Below are 19,660 nucleotides of genomic sequence, written 5' to 3'. Positions count from 1 at the left end.
AGCACATGACATGTAATTATATCTAAATCACACCTTAAAGGAAAATGTGTGCTTAGTTTTAGCCTAACATTTATTGAGTTTGAACTCATCTGCCTCTTTATGTTTGTCTTTCTCCACTGGGCAAATTAACTTTAAAGTAACAGCAGTTTTCCAGATATTTAATGATGTTTACCAGCAAGGACAAAACTAACCTGTTTAATTAAAAAGCTTTTTTTGTTGAACTCTTCTGATAATGTGTCCACTCTTTTTAGTTCAGTGATGAAAAGAAACTGATGAGCTCTCACCAGAACCTGCAGGATGTTACAGAAGATCAGCTCAGCCTGGCATCCATCCACTACATGCGATCCCACTACCAAGAAGCCATTGATATCTACAAGCGCATTCTGCTGGACAACCGGTGCGCATCTCTAATCCCTATTGGAGCATCTGTGTCATTGGTGGTATTTAAATTCCAAATAGTTGCTTGGTTTCTGAAAGTAGACATTTCCCACAACTGCTATGTCCCTTTCTCGTCACAGAATGTGCACCAGTTGCAGCTCCTTAATTTTGTTCATTCAAAGTATTATTGAAAGCCCCACATTTAAAAAGAAGTCTGCTCTCTCTTGTTTTCTTTTTGTGAAATTGTTGGTTAATTCATTCTGATGTCTTTTTTATTTTGTTACTTTTTCCTTCTGAAATGATATATGCTTATGTGCCTGTTTTGTCTTTTTATTTTTTCCCATTTGATGGCCAATCTTGGGACTTTGCTTGAATTATTGACTTCTCCTTTATGTCATAGCCTTCCTTAGAAGGGTTCAGTTCTTGGGTTTTATGTAGAGTTCCTTGCATTCCTTTAAGTCTGAAATTCTTTCCGTCTCTGTTTATCTTCTGTGATACTTGTTGATGGGTTTTTCTGTCATGTTCTACAAATTTTTAGTTCAGAATTTAACAAGGAACAAATTGAATTCCTAAGTGGCTGGAAGTATTTTTAAGAAAATAGAAACTGCTGTCCCAGAATACTGCTGTCTTTTGATCTATCTTTTCTTGAATGTTTCAGATAAATCCATCATAATGCATGTATCATGTCATGCTTGGGAAAGATATTTTAACCTCCAAGTCCTGCAGAAATAATCACTCAAAGCTAAATGAGTAACCTTCATAGCAATTATCCTTTTTACTTAGAGTTTTCACAAATGGTTGTCTTCTTTCTGTCCAGTTCTTCTGGCTTGACTACTTATAATGACAGGGATTTTTTGAAATAATTGTACTTGGTACAAACTTTTATGTGCACATTAAATGTCTTTGAGTGTATTGCTTAGAAAATCATGTTCTGCCAGGCCAATTATGATGCTCATGTTCTGCACATTTCCTTGGTATGAAGTTGCCACTATTTCCCAGACTTGCAAACCAAAAATTTTGTTGGTAATTTTTAAAAGCTGCAGTAGCTGCTGTGGAAAAAAATACTGTGAATGTGTCCTAGCTGACAAACTAGAGAAGCCCTAAGCATTTCTCAGAAGCCCCAGTTTTGATGTGTTTGTAAAATATGTATAGATGTGAGAGCTTTTTATTTACTGATTTTAATGCGCTGTAGTGGGGAAATGTTAAGCTATCCGGTGGGATTTAAAGGTTCTCTTTAATCCTCTTTCCTGCAGGGAATACCTGGCTCTGAATGTATATGTGGCCCTGTGCTATTACAAACTGGATTACTATGATGTATCACAGGAAGTGCTAGCTGTTTATCTTCAGCAAGTTCCTGACAGCACCATTGCTCTTAACCTTAAGGCTTGTAACCATTTCCGACTCTACAATGGAAAGGCTGCAGAGGTATCTATTGGACAGTCCTTCAACTCACCTTTAGTTTAAGATTCCATACATGTTTCTTTTCCTTTGTCTTAATCAGTAGTGTTGATAATGGCCTTTACCTTGTCACTCTGTTCTTATAGGAATGTCAGCTATTTCAGTTTCCCTGGCATTAACCCATCTGTCCACATATGTGCCCAGTGGTCTTAACCATTTTCCCATTATCCTTTTGGTCTTGTGTTTATATGTATTACCCAATTGCTAAAATAATTAGATAGAAGTGAAAAGGCAAAATCTTCTAGTCATCCAACACTAATGGAGATGTTTTGGTGTCAGCTTTGAAGCTCATTTGAAGCTCCACTTAGGCTTCTGTGCTTTTTTTGGTTTTATGTTAAAATTTTGGAATGTATGTAATTCCAGGCAGAGCTCAAAAACTTGACAGACAGTGCCTCATCATCTTTTGAGTTTGGCAAGGAGCTTATTAAGCACAATCTGGTAAGTAATGCATTTCTGGGATTTAATATGAACTGCACTCACTTGCAGAGCTTTTCATTATGATTCATAAATTGGAATATTTTGAGAAATTGCAGACTTGATTGAGTCTCTGCTGCCATATAAGTCCCATTCCAGGAATCCTACCAGTATAATGAATGTGCTATCAAGTGTATTTACTTTTTTTCCTGGAATTTTTCCCTGACAGTTTGAGACTATGTCAAGAAAATAATAGTACTGTTGCTTTTAGTCTTGAAGGCATATTAAAATAATGTGTGTTGTGTAAGAGTACCTATGCAAGATACTTTGTGGAGCCCACTCAACAAAGACACTGTAGAAAAAAGTCAGGATGACCCTGAACTCTATTTAGTACCAGAACAATTTGACTGGAATAAAGATATCTCATGAAAATGGCCTTCATCCCAAAAGTACTAAGCAGGGAGTTCTAGGAAAAAAGATGCTCATAAAACCAAAATACTTTTGTGTTCTGCAGTAAAAGAGTCACTAAGAGTAACTAATGGTTAATTTTCCATTCAGTGGTATTATTATTTTGCTGAACAACTGGTAACAGTAGATTGCTCATCTTTAATGACAGGCAGTTACTTGCCTTGTCATTTTTCAAGAGCAGTCATCACAAGCTAACATTTCTTTCTCCAAGAGTTAAAACTGCTTTCAAACCGGACTTTTTTAAGTTAGTGTTGTTTATTTTGTATGTTGGTATTTTTGTCAGTGCTTTATTGAATAAGTACATTAGATCTTGTTGGAGGAACTGTCATGTGAAACTGGAGTATAACCAACTGCTCCTGATCATTTTAGGATCCTGTGTTACTCAATCCTGTGTCAATAAATGTGGAGTTGTTAGCCTAATTTTTTCATATGAAAACATCATAAGCAGTTTATAGTTTTGTATGTGTTCCCTTCACTCAGACTCTGTTATTCTTTTAAATCTTTGATATCTAATGTAGTACTCTTTTGAGCTGCTAAAAGCTGTAATAAGTTAATCTTTACGTATAGATTAAATACATTCTTCAGAGTAAAGATTGTCACACTGTATAATTCTACAGCTATATAAAAGCAGGAACTAAACTAATGACAGAGCCACTGACCTTTTAGTACTGTTTATGCAGGACTTAAAGGATTAATTTCCTTGAATTAACTTATCATAGAAGAGATTCTGATACATGATTATCAATATGCTGCTTTTCTCTGCAGGTAGTTTTCCGAGGAGGAGAAGGGGCTTTGCAAGTCCTGCCTCCTCTGGTTGATGTTATTCCTGAGGCAAGACTGAATCTTGTGATTTACTATCTCCAGCAAGGTAAATACACCTTCCTCTGGCTCTTTCATAGCTTCAGGCATGACATTAATTCATCTTATCTCAAGTTATTCAAAGCTTATTTTTTCTTTGTAGTAAAACGTAATTTATTTCACTTCCTGTTCCTCTGTAAAATAGCAAAGTAAAAGTTCCCATGGTTTGCAGGGAAGGCTTTAATACTGTGCACTCCAAAAAAGCCTACTTCAGCAGAGTATTGGAGATTTTGGGTTGCAGGAGATGGCTTTGGGGATGGTAGTGTTTATTTGTTTCTAGTGAGGGGACCTCTCCTCTGCCTGAATATGTGAGAATGGTAGGCATATGTCCTGTAAAGGCAAGGACAACCATTTCTGTAAATACAGCACAAACAAAATATGAACCAAAGTGACTGTGAACAAGATATTTCATTAAAATCTACTTTACAATTCCTAAAGAATGCAGGTAGGTAGCCAGAATCAGTTGGTAAGGATTTTCTATTTGTATCTCTCCTGTACTTGCCGGCTTCTTTGAATTATATCTGAGTTTTTCAGAGCTATTCCTATTCTCCTATTGTGTTCTTTTATTCAACAGTGGGTTGACTGGCTGTGTGATTCAAGGCCGGTCCAGTTAGATAAAGCCTTGTCCAGACAAGCATCCAGTTAGAGCTTTCTCTGTTCTACCTTACGTCCACTGCCTTTCTCTCACTCTATGGAACCTGTTTCCATCTACCCTCTTATCAGTTAATTGTAGACAGTGGTAACATCTCCCCTGAGATCCTTTCTTCTGAAGGCTAAGAAAACTCAGTTCTCTCAGTTTCTTCTCAGCCCTCTTCCTGCCATGGTAGCCCTCAGGTGGGCTCACTCCAATATTTCAAAGTCTGTGTGGGTCATGGGATCTCAAACCTGGACACAGTACTCATGTGTAACCTCACAAGTGCCAAATAAAGAATTCCTTCCCTTGCTGTGATGGCTCCATTCATGCTAATACAATCCAGTGTGCCTCCTTTGCTGCAAGGCTGCGCTGTCTGCCAGACTGCCTTTTAGCCAGTTCGCTTGCTCAGGCATGTTTCAAACCAAGCAAGATGCAAGACTTGCATTTTGCCTCCACTGAACTTCATCAGATTTCTTTCAGCCCATTTTTTCAGCCTACTGAGCTGCTTCTCCATATCTGGGAGCATTCTTCACAGTCTTTCATCATTTGCAGACTTGCTCAGAGTACTCTATGCTATCATCTGGATCATTAATAAAAATCAGTTATTCAGCAGTATCAGTTGCTGGGGGCTTTGATTAGCCACCTGTTGGATTTCATACAACTGGTCACTGTCCTTAGGTAGTCCAGCCAGTTTCCCATCCCCTTATAGTTTTACTTAGCCAGTCCTCTCTTTCAAGTTTGTATGAGGGATCATTTCAAAGACATTGCTCAAGTCAAGGTATACAGCATCAACCTTTGTCTCCTTATTCACAGAACCAGTCACACCTGGAGAACATTTTGGCATTGGTAAATTCATATCTGCTGTCCCCAGCCACCTTTCTATCCAGTATTATTGTTGCCAGTGTCACTGTAGGCAATATTGGTACTACTACCAATTATCTTGCACAATGATATTGTTGATAATAACATATGTGTCAAATTAAGTTCTACTTACATGGAAACAAAGTGCATCTCATGCATCAGTTAAAAATCAGTCTTGTTCACTCGTATGCTGTTAACCTTGCAGTAATTTTCATTAGTTAGGTTCTTCTCTTTACTGTGATATACAAATGACATGTACTGACAAAGATCAAGGGGAATTTGGACTAAAATCTCTTTTCTGGTTTGGCTAAGTTTCCATTTTTAATTCTTGCTAGAGTAGCAACATTGGTTAGGAAAGTGAGAAATTCTTACTTCTAATAACTGCAGCTGTCTCTCCAAAACTGAGAAGGTCTCTGATAAACATAGGATTGTGCTGATGATATATGCTCTAGACTGGAATGACTGAAGCACAAACATGCATCCTGTTTTTTCAACTCTTCAGCAATAGTGACTTCTAACAGGGTTTGAGGTCAGCTGGTATCCTGCTGTAATCTGCTGCCGTGAGATTTGCTAGTCACTTCTGTTGGAGCCTGAAGAGCATAGTTCTGTGTTGATGGTCTTTAGTGGATTAATAAAAATAAGGGTTGCTGTCTTTTTTTTTTTTTTTTTTGGGGGGGGGGGGGGTTAAGTTACCCAAAAATATTTTAAAAAAAAAAGGGAAAAAAAAAAAGCAAAGGTAATGCTGCCTTACTATGTGAACTGTTCAAGGGAGTCAGTGGAGTAGGTAAGAAAGCAGAGGTTATGGATGGGAGCCTGGCAGCTCCAGTGCATATTGCCTTAAGTGGCTGCCTGGGATTGTATGTTCTAGTGAAAAAAAAAAATTTGTTTGATAAGGCTTATTTGTGCAGGCAGTTGGTGTAATGCTGTATTAACAAAATTTTGCCAGTAGCCGAGGATCTTCGCTAGGTTGATTTACAAAGCCAACCATAGTGCCAACATATTTTTTAATTCAGGGAAAGTTTATGATCTATTCAGTTATATAATTCTTGTGTGGAAATGAAGTAATTTATAGATTTCAAACTTCACATTTAAACTTCAATACTAGCAGTGCTTTTTCCTTTTTAATTAGGATCTGCTGGACAGATGCTGAAATATTGCTAAGGAAAAGATGAAGTTTTCCTACAGCATCATGTTACCCTGTTCTCTTTGTGGGCTAAATAAATATGAGAAAACCAAGTATAGGAAGATGATGGATTTATTATTTTGACCTTGTGCTGTTGAGAAGGCAGCCACTGGATTATGAACAAAGGGGCCAAACCATCTCTGCTAGGAAAACTGTAGTAATAAAGAAGCTATTACTCACTCTGTGTTTGTTTGAGTTCTAGAAAACTATCACCATTGTGATAGAAATTCACAATGATTTACAGTTACCTTTCTCCTCCTATCTAAATGGTTTATTTCTTAGTCTATGACTATTGGGGAATGTTGTAGAGGATGAGTGACTTGTTCTAATACAGTGTGCTATGGGTTGTCATGCATTCTAATGTCTGGCATTTCAGATGATGTACAGGAGGCTTATAACCTGATTAAGGACCTGGAACCTACAGCTCCACAGGTAATTGGCAAATGGTGTCATGACACATAAAGACAGAGGTTATAAACTGATACAAAATCTGCCACGTAAAAAACTGGTATCCTGAGGACAGCTTGCCCCATTTCCACTCTTAAAACTCTTGTGTTTTCAGCCGTTCATCATCAACAAATTCAGTGTGCATGCATAAAGTATTATATATGTGCCTATATGAATACTTTAGCCTGTTTATTACTGTACCACCTGCATTCAGATAAGAATACAGCTCTGTTGTGTGCAACCTTGATTTTGGGAAATGGACCATTACTGCATAGGTAAAAGCCCCCTTACAACTATAGCTGGTTGTCTGCCTGGTGTGGCTTTCATCCCTCAGATTTGCTAACTCAGATGCTCATATAGTCTGTCCTGAAGCCATTTCAATTAAAATGAGCTAGATTAGATTAAACAGTTTTAATAAATGGTATTTGCTAATCCCATCACACTTTGGCTGCCATGAGTGAAAACTACAGTGTCCCTTGGCTGCCACTGTAATTTTCTTCTGTTGCTGTTCCAGCATCTTTAGTCTCTGATTTATTCCTCTTGGCTGTTTATTTTCCAAAGGTCACATAGCTGGGCATAAAAGGGACCTTTCATGAGTCTATGTAAGGAATTAGATGGAGAGAGGGAGGGAAGGAGGGAGGGAGGGAAAAGGAAAACCTCAGAAACACAGATCCGGTGATTCTGTGCTGAGTAGTGAGGAGTGTCTTCTGATGTCGCTTTACACTTTTCAGTATAGCAAAATTTACTTGAATGGTTTTCTGCAGCTATTGTTCCTATTATAGAATATTGTCCTGATATACTTGGCCTATAATTCTTGATCACATTTTGAAATGAGAATCTTTGTGCTTTTTTTTTTCCCATTTCTCACTCACACTTTTAAAGAACTCCCTGCTAGCACTTGCAAAACTACTCGTAAAACCTACTTGAGTACTTCTCAAATTTCTTCTTTGTCACAATGCCTGTAGGATAATAATTTGGCATCTCTAAGACAGTTGGTGTGCTAAAATGATTTCTTAATTTCCTAGCTAGTACTCTCAGATTATTTCTTTACATTTTCTCGTTGGTCTCTTGGTCTCTTGAAAGATGTCTCTCTTCTTCTGTGTTTTCCTCTGTAACAGGGTCATCCTGGTTTATCAGGAGTACCTACTAAAACAGGTTTATAGATATAACTCCTAATTATAAGATTTGGATAAGACAAAAGAGTCTGTTACACACTGAGAAAAATTTGTTCAGAGAAGAATTAAACTATAGTTGTTTCTCCTACTAGCGATTACAGGGTACTCAACTTCTTTTCCTAATTTCACTGGAGTAACATGGCCACAGAGCACAAACCTCTTGACATATTTGTCCTGATGAGAAACACTATGAATTTTGCAGCAAGGATGTCAGTGGTTATGGTTAACCAATGTGCATATTTGAAAGGGGATCTGTGCTCTAGTATAACAATCATGCACTTCTTGGTGATATAATGGTGAAGAGGGCATGAAAGAATGTTACCATATTCCTCCTGGTACATTGTCTTTGACCATAAGACTTACCAGAAAACACAGTACCCCCTTTGCATCTAACATATTTAGTAGAAGGGACTACCTAGCAAGTAGAATGTATTTTGGGGGACTAAATTAGTACAGTGCTTAAGCACTACCACACTAATCAGCTGCCTACCAAACCCAGTTGTGATAGAGTTGAATTAATGAAGAATAATGCACATGTAGGCTTTTATGTGTCTTCTGAAATCTTCACCATGTCTTCTCTGATCCCTTTAAACTTTTTTTTTCCAGGAGTACATCCTTAAAGGGGTGGTAAATGCAGCACTTGGACAAGAAATGGGCTCGGTGAGTAAAGCCCATGAGGTTCTCCAGCTTCTCCAACAACACAATGTGAACAGATCTGTAGAAAATGGAATGGAGTGAAAGAGGCAGTCATTTCTTATTTAGATTGCAGGATCTCTGTGTCTTAACCTCCTGTACAATAATCAGTCCAGGAAGAGTGAAATGCAAATTTCTGTTGCTGGTCTCGATAGTAAATCAAGATGAATTTGATTTCTCTATTCTATTTCCAAAATCCCTGTTTGCTTTGTATGGTGTTCTTCTTTATCTAGACACATAGAATGGCACATTTACCTTTTCTCTTTTTGCTTCAGCTCTGGTTTATTTGATAGTTGCTCCCTAAGTATTCCTCAGACCATATTTTCACTGTGTATTGTAGTATCAACCCTGTAACTCATCTTGGATTTCTTTTTTATTCTTCTTCCAGAGAGATCATCTGAAAATTGCTCAACAGTTCTTCCAGTTGGTAGGGGAATCAGCCAGTGAATGTGGTATGTTTGAAATGTTCTTTTTCCATTAAGTAAGGAATCTTAAAATATCCAAGTGTATACCATCATATCTGTGTCTAACTGCTGACTGTTAGCAGGGATGTTGCTAGGCTTTTTTTTCTATAGGATGAGTTTCAAAAGGTCTAAAACATATTTGAAAGTTTAAATTAGAAGTCTCAATTCCAAACCTTACTGTATGACTTCCTCTGGAGAAGAGACTGGACTGCAAACCGCAAGTCTTTGTGAGAGACTCTGTGGCAGCTTGCCTTTGCCTAATAATCACATTAGAAAAACAGAAGACACCAGCCTAATTAATTAGATGAAGTGAGCAGCTGAAACCTCACAAGCAGAGGTACAGGTACAAATCTAGGACCACTAATGAATGCCTGTCGAGTACATAGAGTCCTAGCATGGAGTGTACTCTGAAACTGAGGGCCATAAAAATGTAAAGAGGACTTTGGCTACAGGGATAAATGGAAGCTCTGGAACTAACTTCTTGCTCAAATAAGAGAGAAAAAAAGGCATTATAACCCACCCACCACCATGCCCCAAAATCAGTATAGTTTCAATATTTAGTTTTACTTACTCAATAATAGGCCAAACCAAGTTCTTCTTTTCCCTTCTCTTTGCCAAAACCAAAATTCCCAAATGAAAAGAAGTCAGTAGTTGTAACATAGAAATACAGACTAAATGGGGCTTACCAGTTTCCTTTGTAGGCATTGTCACTTAGTAGTGTTTCTTTAGGTGGGTAACTTGTGCATGTTTATGGTGCAGACAGCTCATGGTCCTCAGAGAGTGAGTGCTGTCTCCTGTGTCCATGGTGACTAAAGAGAAGGAGCTCCAGAGACAGAGTGGCATCACTGATGAAAGAAATACTCAGAAATACTTTTGAACCGTTCTATTCTGTTCCCCTTGCAGCCCTGGTACTATTGAGGTCATGCATCAGAGAATTTCATGTTGGAAGGCTGGAAGTGGTTCCATAGATGAGATTTCCCTAACTCATTCCTTTTGCATAGAAGCTATCTCTTTAGAGTTGGGATCCCAGAAAACAGAAGAAACAATATGAACTATGGCAGTGGAGGACTTGGTTAGTGGGAACATCCTCATGCCTGTAACAGTCATGCGGGTGCGATGAGTGACCAGCGCACAAATGGACAAAAATAATACAGAGATATGCAGGGCAAAGATAGTCAGAGAAGGATTTCTTGTGAACATATAGCCCAAAATTGAAATTGTTAGGAAGCCAAAAGTCTGAGTTTTACTGTGAAATACTTTTAAACTCATATGAAAATTAAAGATAGAGAGGCTGAGACCTCAACCTTGCAATGGCAGGGGGAATGGCAGTAGAAATGTAGTACACTCAGGAAGGTGGATTACTTGAAAAAACAAACCTATGAGAAGGATTGGTTCCAATCAGAGGTAAAAGGAAGCATCAATACTGTGAGCATCTGACCCTTGTGGTACTTCCATGTAAGAACTGTTTTGGCATCTTCTTAAAAGTTTGTGGGAGGAAACTGCCGTAGAGAAAAGCACACAATTCAGGGCAATTCCTTTAAAGGTAAAATAGCATGAGGGGTTTTGTTTAACCTCAAATGAATAACAGATGGAGGTCATCAAACTGTACATAGGAAATAGAAGGGGCAAACAGCTCTGTTTAGGTAAGATATAACAAAAAACCAAGCACATGAAGTCCAAGTATTTAAGTGTTTTAAAGAAGTTGGATAAAGTGGAGTGCCTGATTTTAAAAGAGGAAGCTAAAAACTAAATTTTTTTTTATGTGATAGGAGGAAGGTAACATAGGATATTAATGTATTTAATGTCTGTGGGATGGGATTTAATGTACAATAGGGATTGTACATTAAATAAACATAGGTTGTACATAAATAAACATACATAAATATAGATAAAAGGTTATGCCAGTGGAAAAATGGTTCTAAATATTATAGAAAACTTCTCTCAAAATAAATATATTTTCTTTATCAGTGAGTAATATAATATTGTTTTCAGTTTTATGTTTAGATAGGCAATTCACCATATTGAAGCCAAATTATTCACCAGTCAGCCTGGATAGGAACAGTGAGTTCCATATTAAACAGATTACAGATTTTATATAGAAAGATAAATCATAGTTGGAGACTTGTTCTGCCCATATTGACCTAATAAATGCAATTACATGGCATAATAAACAGCATGAACTTTTTGTTTCTATCTTTCTTAGAAAAAGAACAAGTGAACAGGTAACTCTGGACCAATATTGAATTACATAGCACTTGAGTTAAAATTTTATTATGAAATTACAATTGCACTACAGTCATTTGAGTATAATCAAATTCAAAATCCGTGTGTTAAAAAATACCTCAAAAAATGTCCACAGTACTAATCCTAAGAAGAGAAGCTACATAATAACCTTTCTCATTTGTAGCAGAAAATTAGAAAATTTATAGGGAAGTAGCAGTGAAAAGGATAAAATGCACCTGATTTGAACACTTGAAAGAACCTTCTGTTTCTCTAAAGAAAAGGCTTGTATTCATAATTAATGAGCTATAGGAGACAAATAATGACATGACTAGGTTTGCCAACGGTATAAAATTACCCACAGTAGTACAAATAAAAGCTTCCGCAATGATGAAAGATGTGAAAGACTATACAAGACTGGGTAATAATATGCAAATTAAATTTAGGAAAAATTATCAGAAAAGTTGAAGAGGATCTTGAGAATTGATGAGGAAAGAGAAAACAAAAATAATTACTGTCATTGTATACAGTGTGATTCTTTTCCTTGAATACTGTCTACAGTTCTGGTTCTTACATTTCTTTAAAAAATGGTAGATCAAGAAAGGATACAGTAAATACAGCAAGGATGATCAAAGAAAGGAGATGGATTCTTGAAGTAGGAGAAAAGGAGAGATTAAGTAAAGCAGAATACATGGGCCGAAAAATAATGACTGAGTTTGATTACGTACCTCATAAATGACAAGGAAAAGAGGAATAGAGAGGAATTACTTACTGTACGATACAAAAATCAAAGAGCATTGACATAAATTATCACTTAAGACAAAATAAACAGCATTAATTACTTTTTCACATAACACAACTTATTTGATAGAGAAACTTGTGAGAACCTGAATGTATAAAAAAAGTTGTCGATGAAAAGGCCATTGGCTGTTTAACACAAATTTTTCAGCAGTGATTAAGAAGTCCTCAAATTGTTGAAAGCTAGGAGCACTTCAGCAGAAGTGCCATTACATACCACAGTACGTATTATATGTGAAATTAGAATATCTTCTTTCTATAGCTGCATATTCTCACCCAGCAAACTCTGAACTCGACAGACCTTGGATCCAATATAATAGGTTTTATGTTTTTAGGTAGCTAAGCATATTAGCCACCATGTTGAATATTTGTGGTCATTTGTTTTGCTGGATTGGGACAGAGAACAGAATACTTGCTGTTTTTATACTTGAGCTTTTCCTAAGTAGCTGGCCATGCTGTTCAAGTGTGTACATCATGCTTCAGCACTTCCCATCCAGCTAGTCCTTCCAAGGACCTTTAAGGTCTTTATCAAGTTGCTTAGCTGCTTTGCAGATTTATAATACAGAAGCAGGTTGTTTTTGCTAGAGTGAAGAAATCCTCTGCTAAGTCTTTGCTTACGACTGGGACTATGTTCCAGTTTAGCCTGGGATAGAGTTAAATTTCTTCTTAGGGAATGGTAGAGTGCTGCATGTTGAATGTAGTATGAGAATCATGTTAATAACACAGTGATATTTTAGTTGTTGCAAAGTCAAGGACTTTCCAGTCACCCATGCTCTGCCAGTGAGGAGCTGCATGAGAAGTTGGGAGGGAGCATGGCCAGGACATCTGATCTGAATGAGCCGAAGGATTATTTCATACGATGGAACACCATGCCCAGTACATGAACCAGGGCTAGGAGGGGCTTACTGTGCTCTGGGGAAGGCCTGGGTTGGTGGTGACCAATTGTATTCTGGGTCATTTGTTTCTCCTGAGTGTTATTCCTCTCTCTCTCTCTCTCTCTCTGTCTCTCTGTCCCCTTTTCATTACTGTTATTACTATTATTATTAATAATAATCATATTTTATTTCAATTATAAATATTGAAATAATTGACACATTCTTGTGTCAACCCACAAGCTTTACTTTTTTTTAGTGGGGGAGGATGGAATGAACAAGCAACTGAGTGGTACTTAGTGTTGCCAGCTGGGGTTAAACTGCAACAGTCTTCAAGGCTTCTTCTTTTAATGTGGGTTATCAAGAAATAATGGGTTAAAATTAAGATGTGGAATATTTTTTCTGACTTGCATTTGTTAACTGTAGAAATCCCATTGACTACATTAACAAAAGCAGCAACAGGAGTTTAGGAAGAACACAGTGTCATTTATTTGTGAAGTCATTTGTAGTCATCAATTAAGCTCTTTGCTTTTTTTAATTAGATCTCTGCCTTGGAGGTTCAAGGAACATGGAATAAACTGAGTTAATGTGCAAGTCATTTCCATTAAATGTACATGTTTTATCTCATGTTGGATGTTGTGCACTTCAACAGGGGACAGAGAAAACAAAAACTAAAAAGCATCCAAGCAGCACTTAGAGTGTAGGAGTCAATATTCATTCTCTAGCAGCAGACATAACACCCGAACAGCAGCTCGGGTTTTTTTTAGGCTTGATAAAAATTCTTAATTCTAATGACATGAAATGACATTATGAAGGAGGATATAAGTAGATTTTTATAGCTAGTTCTCATTCTCTTCTACTAGGGTCTCAACTGGATGGGACATTAAACAGATCAGATTTCTTTTGAGGAGGAAATGGGGCAAGAGGAACATCAGTGAAAACAAATTAATATTCCCAATAAATGCAGTGTTTCTGGTGCTTAGCATAAGTCTTACAAACTACCCAAAACGAGTGCAAGTATAATGAAAAAGAGCACCCCATTTGTTTTCAGTGATCTTCTTTTAGGACCAACTCAGGCATATTTGATGTTGGGTGAGAGAAATGAAACATTTCTTCTTAACTTCATGCAGTTTTTTCTTTAAGGTTCTCTTAGTTCACCCTAAGTAATTTTTTCAAGTGGCAAATTTTTCTTCTTTCTGCATGAGCCACATGGGGTGAATTAGAAAATTCTAGTTTTTCTGTCACTAGGTAGTGTTCATTGCTGAGTTGTATGAGATATACAGATGTTTTACTTGTTTGGTTTTTTAAACAGAATCTTTCAGTAAAATATATGGAGGATGGTGTGCTGGGATAATAAAACTTTCTGCCAAATGCAGACATAAGAATAAATACTAAAACTTAGAAACATTTTAATCATTTATGGAAATATTGTGTTTCTAATATTTTGTTACTGTGATTGATTTTTACTAAAAATGCATCCTCCGTTTTAATCTTTTTTAGATATTTTGCATTTTTAAAATTTTTTTTCAAAATAAATTGTGATTTTATGAACTTCAGAAATCGAATTTCAGAGAAAAGGGGAATTTTTGACTTATCTCTAGTCTTGTTAATCAATGTTTCTTGGCTCTTTTTTATAAAATTGTTTCTGTTATTGTCTGGTAAAGGCAAATATTTGTCATGAAAACTATACCTGCATGTAAAAAAGGACAGATAAATATACAGGCCAGTTTCTGCTCCCAAGTGAACACTTCATAAATAACCAAATAATCTTCCAAGGTTGGAGAACTGAATGATAAGGTTCAGACACAGATAAGGATTGATTGTCTCCATATGGAAATGACAGGACATCCAAGCTCAGTATATCCTAGTGCTAAAAGATAAAAAATGAGAATATTTTGCTTTTCTTTGAAATGTATTTTGACATCTTATATAGTGCTTTCCAGGAATAATTACTACCTACCATATTTTAAGGAGAATAATCTGTTTTCCAGTTGAATGCTCAATTTTGTGTGGCGGTATGGAGTCAAATATTTGTCTTTTGTTACATGAAATTTCTTTATACAGAAAAGTTATTTTAATTTTTCATATGAATGGATTGATGGTAACCAACAGTCAGGAGCAGATTACCTTAGGAATATTGGTAGCCTTAGATCTTATCTCGTCACCTTTCCAAACTGCACAGAGCAGCATTCTCTCTAACAATCACTTGATGTAGTGGAATAGTAGTGATTTGATATCACTTCCATTTAGGCCTTCCCAGCTGCTACCTGGGTTCATCCATGTCTGTAGCTGGGTCTTACAAAAATTAGTCCTAGTAAGCTTACTTCAGAATCTCTAAAAAAGTTTGAGATGGTTTTCAGTGACACAGCTTGCAATGTCAGGGTAGGTGACAGCATAATATGGTTGCAGCAGAGTTTATGATGACATAGATAGCAGCAAAGTTGAGTAACACTTGTTCCAGCTGATATGTCTAACTTATTTATGGCTTTACCTCTTGTGAGCAATGTGGTAATCCACATGCATGGACATTTATTTCCATACCGTCTGATATCACTTAGGATTTTACCTGTTCCTGTATTAATTCTTTTTTATGACACTATTTTCAGTATAGCAAGTTTACCCTCTAACTCAAACTAAAATTAAAATATGTAGAGTTTCTTTGTCCTGGATAAGACTAATGGTGGAAGAATAGCAAACCCAGGCTTTGTATAAAGGGTCATTTCATAGGAGTAAGAATAATTCATGGTAAAATTATGTAAATTGTGTCACAGGTAAGGCCTGTGGTAAAATTGTTATTTGTCACTGTAGACTTTGCTGTTGAACAAGGTCTTGCAAAAGTTATTGGATGCTGTAGAGAGAGGTGACAAGATGAACAAATGGTTTTTCCTAACGTCCAGTATGGTCCTTTGCCTGAAAAGGCAAGCTACACTATTTTTAGAAACTAGCTGCTTTCAGAGGTGCCAGCAATCTTGGCAATGTTTTCCATTACCATGTGTTTTTAAATTCTACAAATTTGCATTTCTCTTTTGAATTTTAGATACCATTCCAGGGAGACAGTGCATGTCCTCCTGCTTCTTTCTTCTTAGACAATTTCCTAATGTCCTAATTTACCTCAACTCAATCAAGGTTAGTATTATTTAGTATTGGTAGTACTGTAATGTATGAAATCACTGCTTTTAGACTGTACTGTGTGAGACACAATGGAAACATAAAAAGATACAGAAACAAATCAGTAAAAATAAAACACAGGAATGATAGCGGGACATAAGTGGTCAGTACAGTAAATGGATTAAAATGTAAAGAAGCAATTTAGAAAATAGTACCTTGCAGCATGGTGAGCATGATGGACTTATCATACTTGTAATCTAATAATTATCAGGCTTTCTGGGGGCATCACAGAAGGTAAGAAATATAATTAAAGGAAGACAATGAAAAAAAAAAAAAGTGTATATTTATGGGATGGGCAGCATGAAGGAAAAAAACCCCAAATGTTTTCTTAAGACTTATCAAGTGAGTGTTGGAGATTATTGTCACTGGTTGATAACTGGGGACAACATTTTGGTGAACAAGGAAGATAAGACATTAAAGACTCTGAAAGGAATAACATTTACATTTTACAGAGAAAGCAGTCACTGAACGGCTAAAATAGGGCAGTATTACCAAAGCACTAAGTTAGGAATGTTATTTTTGTGGAAGATATCTGAGTACCCTGCAGGCAATGTTGCATTTTTCAAAATAAGAGAAGCTTGAATTCAACATGCAGCATACCCATAGAATGGGTATAACTTACAGATACACAGTTAAAGTCAGATGTGAAGAAAGAGGGAGGCTGGAGTGTGATTATGGATTAAATGATTGCAGTCTTGTTCCAGTGGTTTGAAAGTAGAGTTGAAATAACTCTCTGTTTGGCAGGAAGAGGAATGAGAATCTTAAAAGAAATTATTAAAATAATTGGGAGATACACAAGATGAGCATAACTACAATGTTATAAGGAGTATGAGATCTAAAGAAAAACATGTGGTTGTAATGGTGCTCAAAAGCAGCTGGTGAGTGAAAAATGGTGAAGGTGTAGTGTTTTTAAACTTCAAAAGGAAACTTTTGAAGAAATCCCAGTGGCTTTAGGCACTGGAATAGTTCCATTGTAGTAGAATGAGGAGATACACCGCCACCACTCCAAATTGGAGTATGTGTGTAGTTGAAGAAAATGAAATTAACAGTAAGAATTGCATTGCCTTACTTGAGCCATCTAAAAGTTAGATTTCTAGTTAGCCAGTCATCTGGCCTCAGTTTATTGCCAATGGGTATAGATGGTAATTTCCAGAGAATTAATTCTGTGTATTTCTTACATTTATAATGCAATTAACTACTCCACAGATAAGTTCAGCTCTTTCGATTTCCTTGAAAAGGTTCTTAAACAACTAGTTCTAAACCGAAAAGGTCAAAGTTAAATTTGATTACAAACCACCTCCAAGGTATATGGGGCAAAAATTTACTGCCTACTACAACTTTATTTTCTTGTTCCTTTTGAAGTAATTGATCATTCTCATAATTTTGCAGCTGAGACTAGACATGCTCAGATTTACTTAAGTCATTTCCCTTCTCAATAGGTCACATGAATGCAAAAATTATTATTTCTGTACCATGTTATAGGCAAGGTGTACATGGATTTACTTCTGTGTTTCATTCACAGGAATAAACTTCAGTTGAATCTCTGCAGCTCTTAAAATAGAGCTGCCCTCTATGAAGATTATTTGCTTGGTATTCTCTCAAGAAATACCACTTTCATCCATGATCAATTAAAACTGCTTTAGGCATAAGAAAGCCTCAGAGGACATAAATGTATTGCCAGCTGCCCCAAGGGTGACATTATAATACTGTCAGGGATTAACTGAGTAAAAAACAACCTGATTCAGGCTCTGCTGAGTTGTGGCCACAATGGGAATTCTTCATTTTTAAGCTGAGTATCTGAGTAGTTATTGAAACGGATGTCACTCAGAGGACAGTTGGTTTTATGAAAACATTGAAGATCTCTAAAAAGACCACAAAAGAGTAAAATCCAGTACATACAGTATGGTTTAAAAAATAAAAAAGAAAAAAAAAATTAGCTGCTGTGAATGTGTTGTATTATCAGCAGCACTTGTTAATTTCTCCTGGTTTTGGTTTTGCAGTAGGTCTGGTCTCTAACACTTATATGATCAGGACAGAATGACACATTTTTTGAGTTTGATTGTTGACAAAGGTTCTTCTCCATTTTAATTAAAAAATACAATGGGGTCTACTTGAACAGAAGAAAGCATTCATGCAGTAAAAGTAGCATCTGGCTCACCAGCTTTGCTTAACCTGGGACTTGTGCTGATTCACATGAAACTACTGTTGAGAAAGAATGCAGTAAAGTGTTGTAATCCTCATATGGTGAAACCCATAGTTAGTTCACCATAAGGGCACTAAAATATTTTCACAAACTGAGCTTAAGGTTCACCCCAGTTGGTTCATCCTCATGCTGTCACATAGCTTGCTGTAGTTGCTGGCTTGTGCATGCTACCATAGACTGTTTGGGTGAAACCTGGACATCTGGCAAATAGTGGCAATCCCTCACCTTTCCTTTCAAGGCACTAGCTTGATGTGTGTGGGTGAACTAAATTGGTACCCTTTGTGGACTGCCTGTGACAGTGAAAGGAAAATGTTCCTCTGTATCCCTACATCATGAAAGAAGATACTACTGGGAAAGGGATTTGTGCCTTGCTTCATTTACCTTTTGTACAGTTCCAACTATGCTTTTTACCTCCTTCTCACTCTGAAGAGGGGAAAAAACCAAAATTTAGATCTTCCTACACAAGTTCCATTTCCTTTATAAATGTTGTAGAAGAAAAAACATTTCTCTTCCCTACACCTTGTTTTTATGCACACAGAGATGCTTCCTTGCAGTAACCATATTGGATAAACCACCTATTTCTCCATGCTCTCTTATAAGCACTGCACTGCTGCTGGGCAGGGATCCTCAATCCCATTTATGCTTGCATCTGGTATTGTGTTCTGTCTTACCTCTGCCAGTTCTACTGGTCCAGCAGTGTGGGACAGTGCTGAATGTAGAGCACAGCTGACTTTTGGTCATCTGAGTTATAGTTCAGACTGACTGTGATCAGGTCAACCCCAAATATCAGCCTAACCTGTACCTTGAGTTACATTTCCTGCTTTGACCCATGTAGCTTTACAGAGAAGATAGAGCTAGTTGAATCTGATGTGTCCTAAACCAGATGTTTCGTATCTAGTGCTATTACCTGGTGTACTGTCTGCTACAGCCCAGTACTGTGGCTTCACTTCCAACATGAGATCCATTTGTCAGATTAGCATCCATCGCATAACCAGATGCACAGGATCTCTTGATAAACCTTGACAAGTCTTGGAAGAACAAACTGTTTTGTTTGTCTCAAACTGCCTTCAAGACTCAAGGAAATCAACTGCCTGTTTACCCACCCTAGTGGTGAATAAGTGCTTGGGAAGTGAAAGAGGCCGTGGCAGCACAGCATGTCTTCACATGTCCCAAGTGAAAATTATACCCACAAAAGCTGCCACTGCAATTTTAAGCTTGAAACATTTTCCAGGTCTCTCATAGTTAATATTGTGGAATGTGTCAGCAGTGTTTGTAGCCATGAATGTAGGATGGAAAAGCTAGTCCATAATTTTTCTGCCTACTGTTTATAAATACCGTATGTTCCTAATGTGGGATTTTCTTTTCC

At 37.0% G+C, this 19,660-nt stretch overlaps 1 protein-coding gene across 2 annotated transcripts in view; it reads left to right on the top strand.

Annotated features, from left to right (window-relative positions):
• The window catches only part of TTC26 (tetratricopeptide repeat domain 26), a 46,583-nt gene that overhangs the window by 16,700 nt on the left and 10,223 nt on the right, over positions 1 to 19,660 (top strand). For both annotated transcript variants that reach the window (XM_031057797.1, XM_031057796.1), the window contains exons 5-12: positions 252 to 397; positions 1,632 to 1,803; positions 2,200 to 2,274; positions 3,484 to 3,586; positions 6,631 to 6,686; positions 8,483 to 8,536; positions 8,958 to 9,021; positions 15,961 to 16,049. In XM_031057797.1, the coding sequence (XP_030913657.1) occupies positions 252 to 397; positions 1,632 to 1,803; positions 2,200 to 2,274; positions 3,484 to 3,586; positions 6,631 to 6,686; positions 8,483 to 8,536; positions 8,958 to 9,021; positions 15,961 to 16,049 (759 nt within the window). The remainder of the gene's footprint in view (positions 1 to 251; positions 398 to 1,631; positions 1,804 to 2,199; positions 2,275 to 3,483; positions 3,587 to 6,630; positions 6,687 to 8,482; positions 8,537 to 8,957; positions 9,022 to 15,960; positions 16,050 to 19,660) is intronic.

The sequence above is a fragment of the Geospiza fortis genome, unplaced genomic scaffold, assembly GCF_000277835.1.
Source record: "Geospiza fortis unplaced genomic scaffold, GeoFor_1.0 scaffold173, whole genome shotgun sequence".
Taxonomy (NCBI): Eukaryota; Metazoa; Chordata; class Aves; order Passeriformes; family Thraupidae; genus Geospiza; species Geospiza fortis.
Note: the sequence above shows the minus strand (reverse complement) of the source record. Positions and strands in the feature narration are given on the sequence as shown.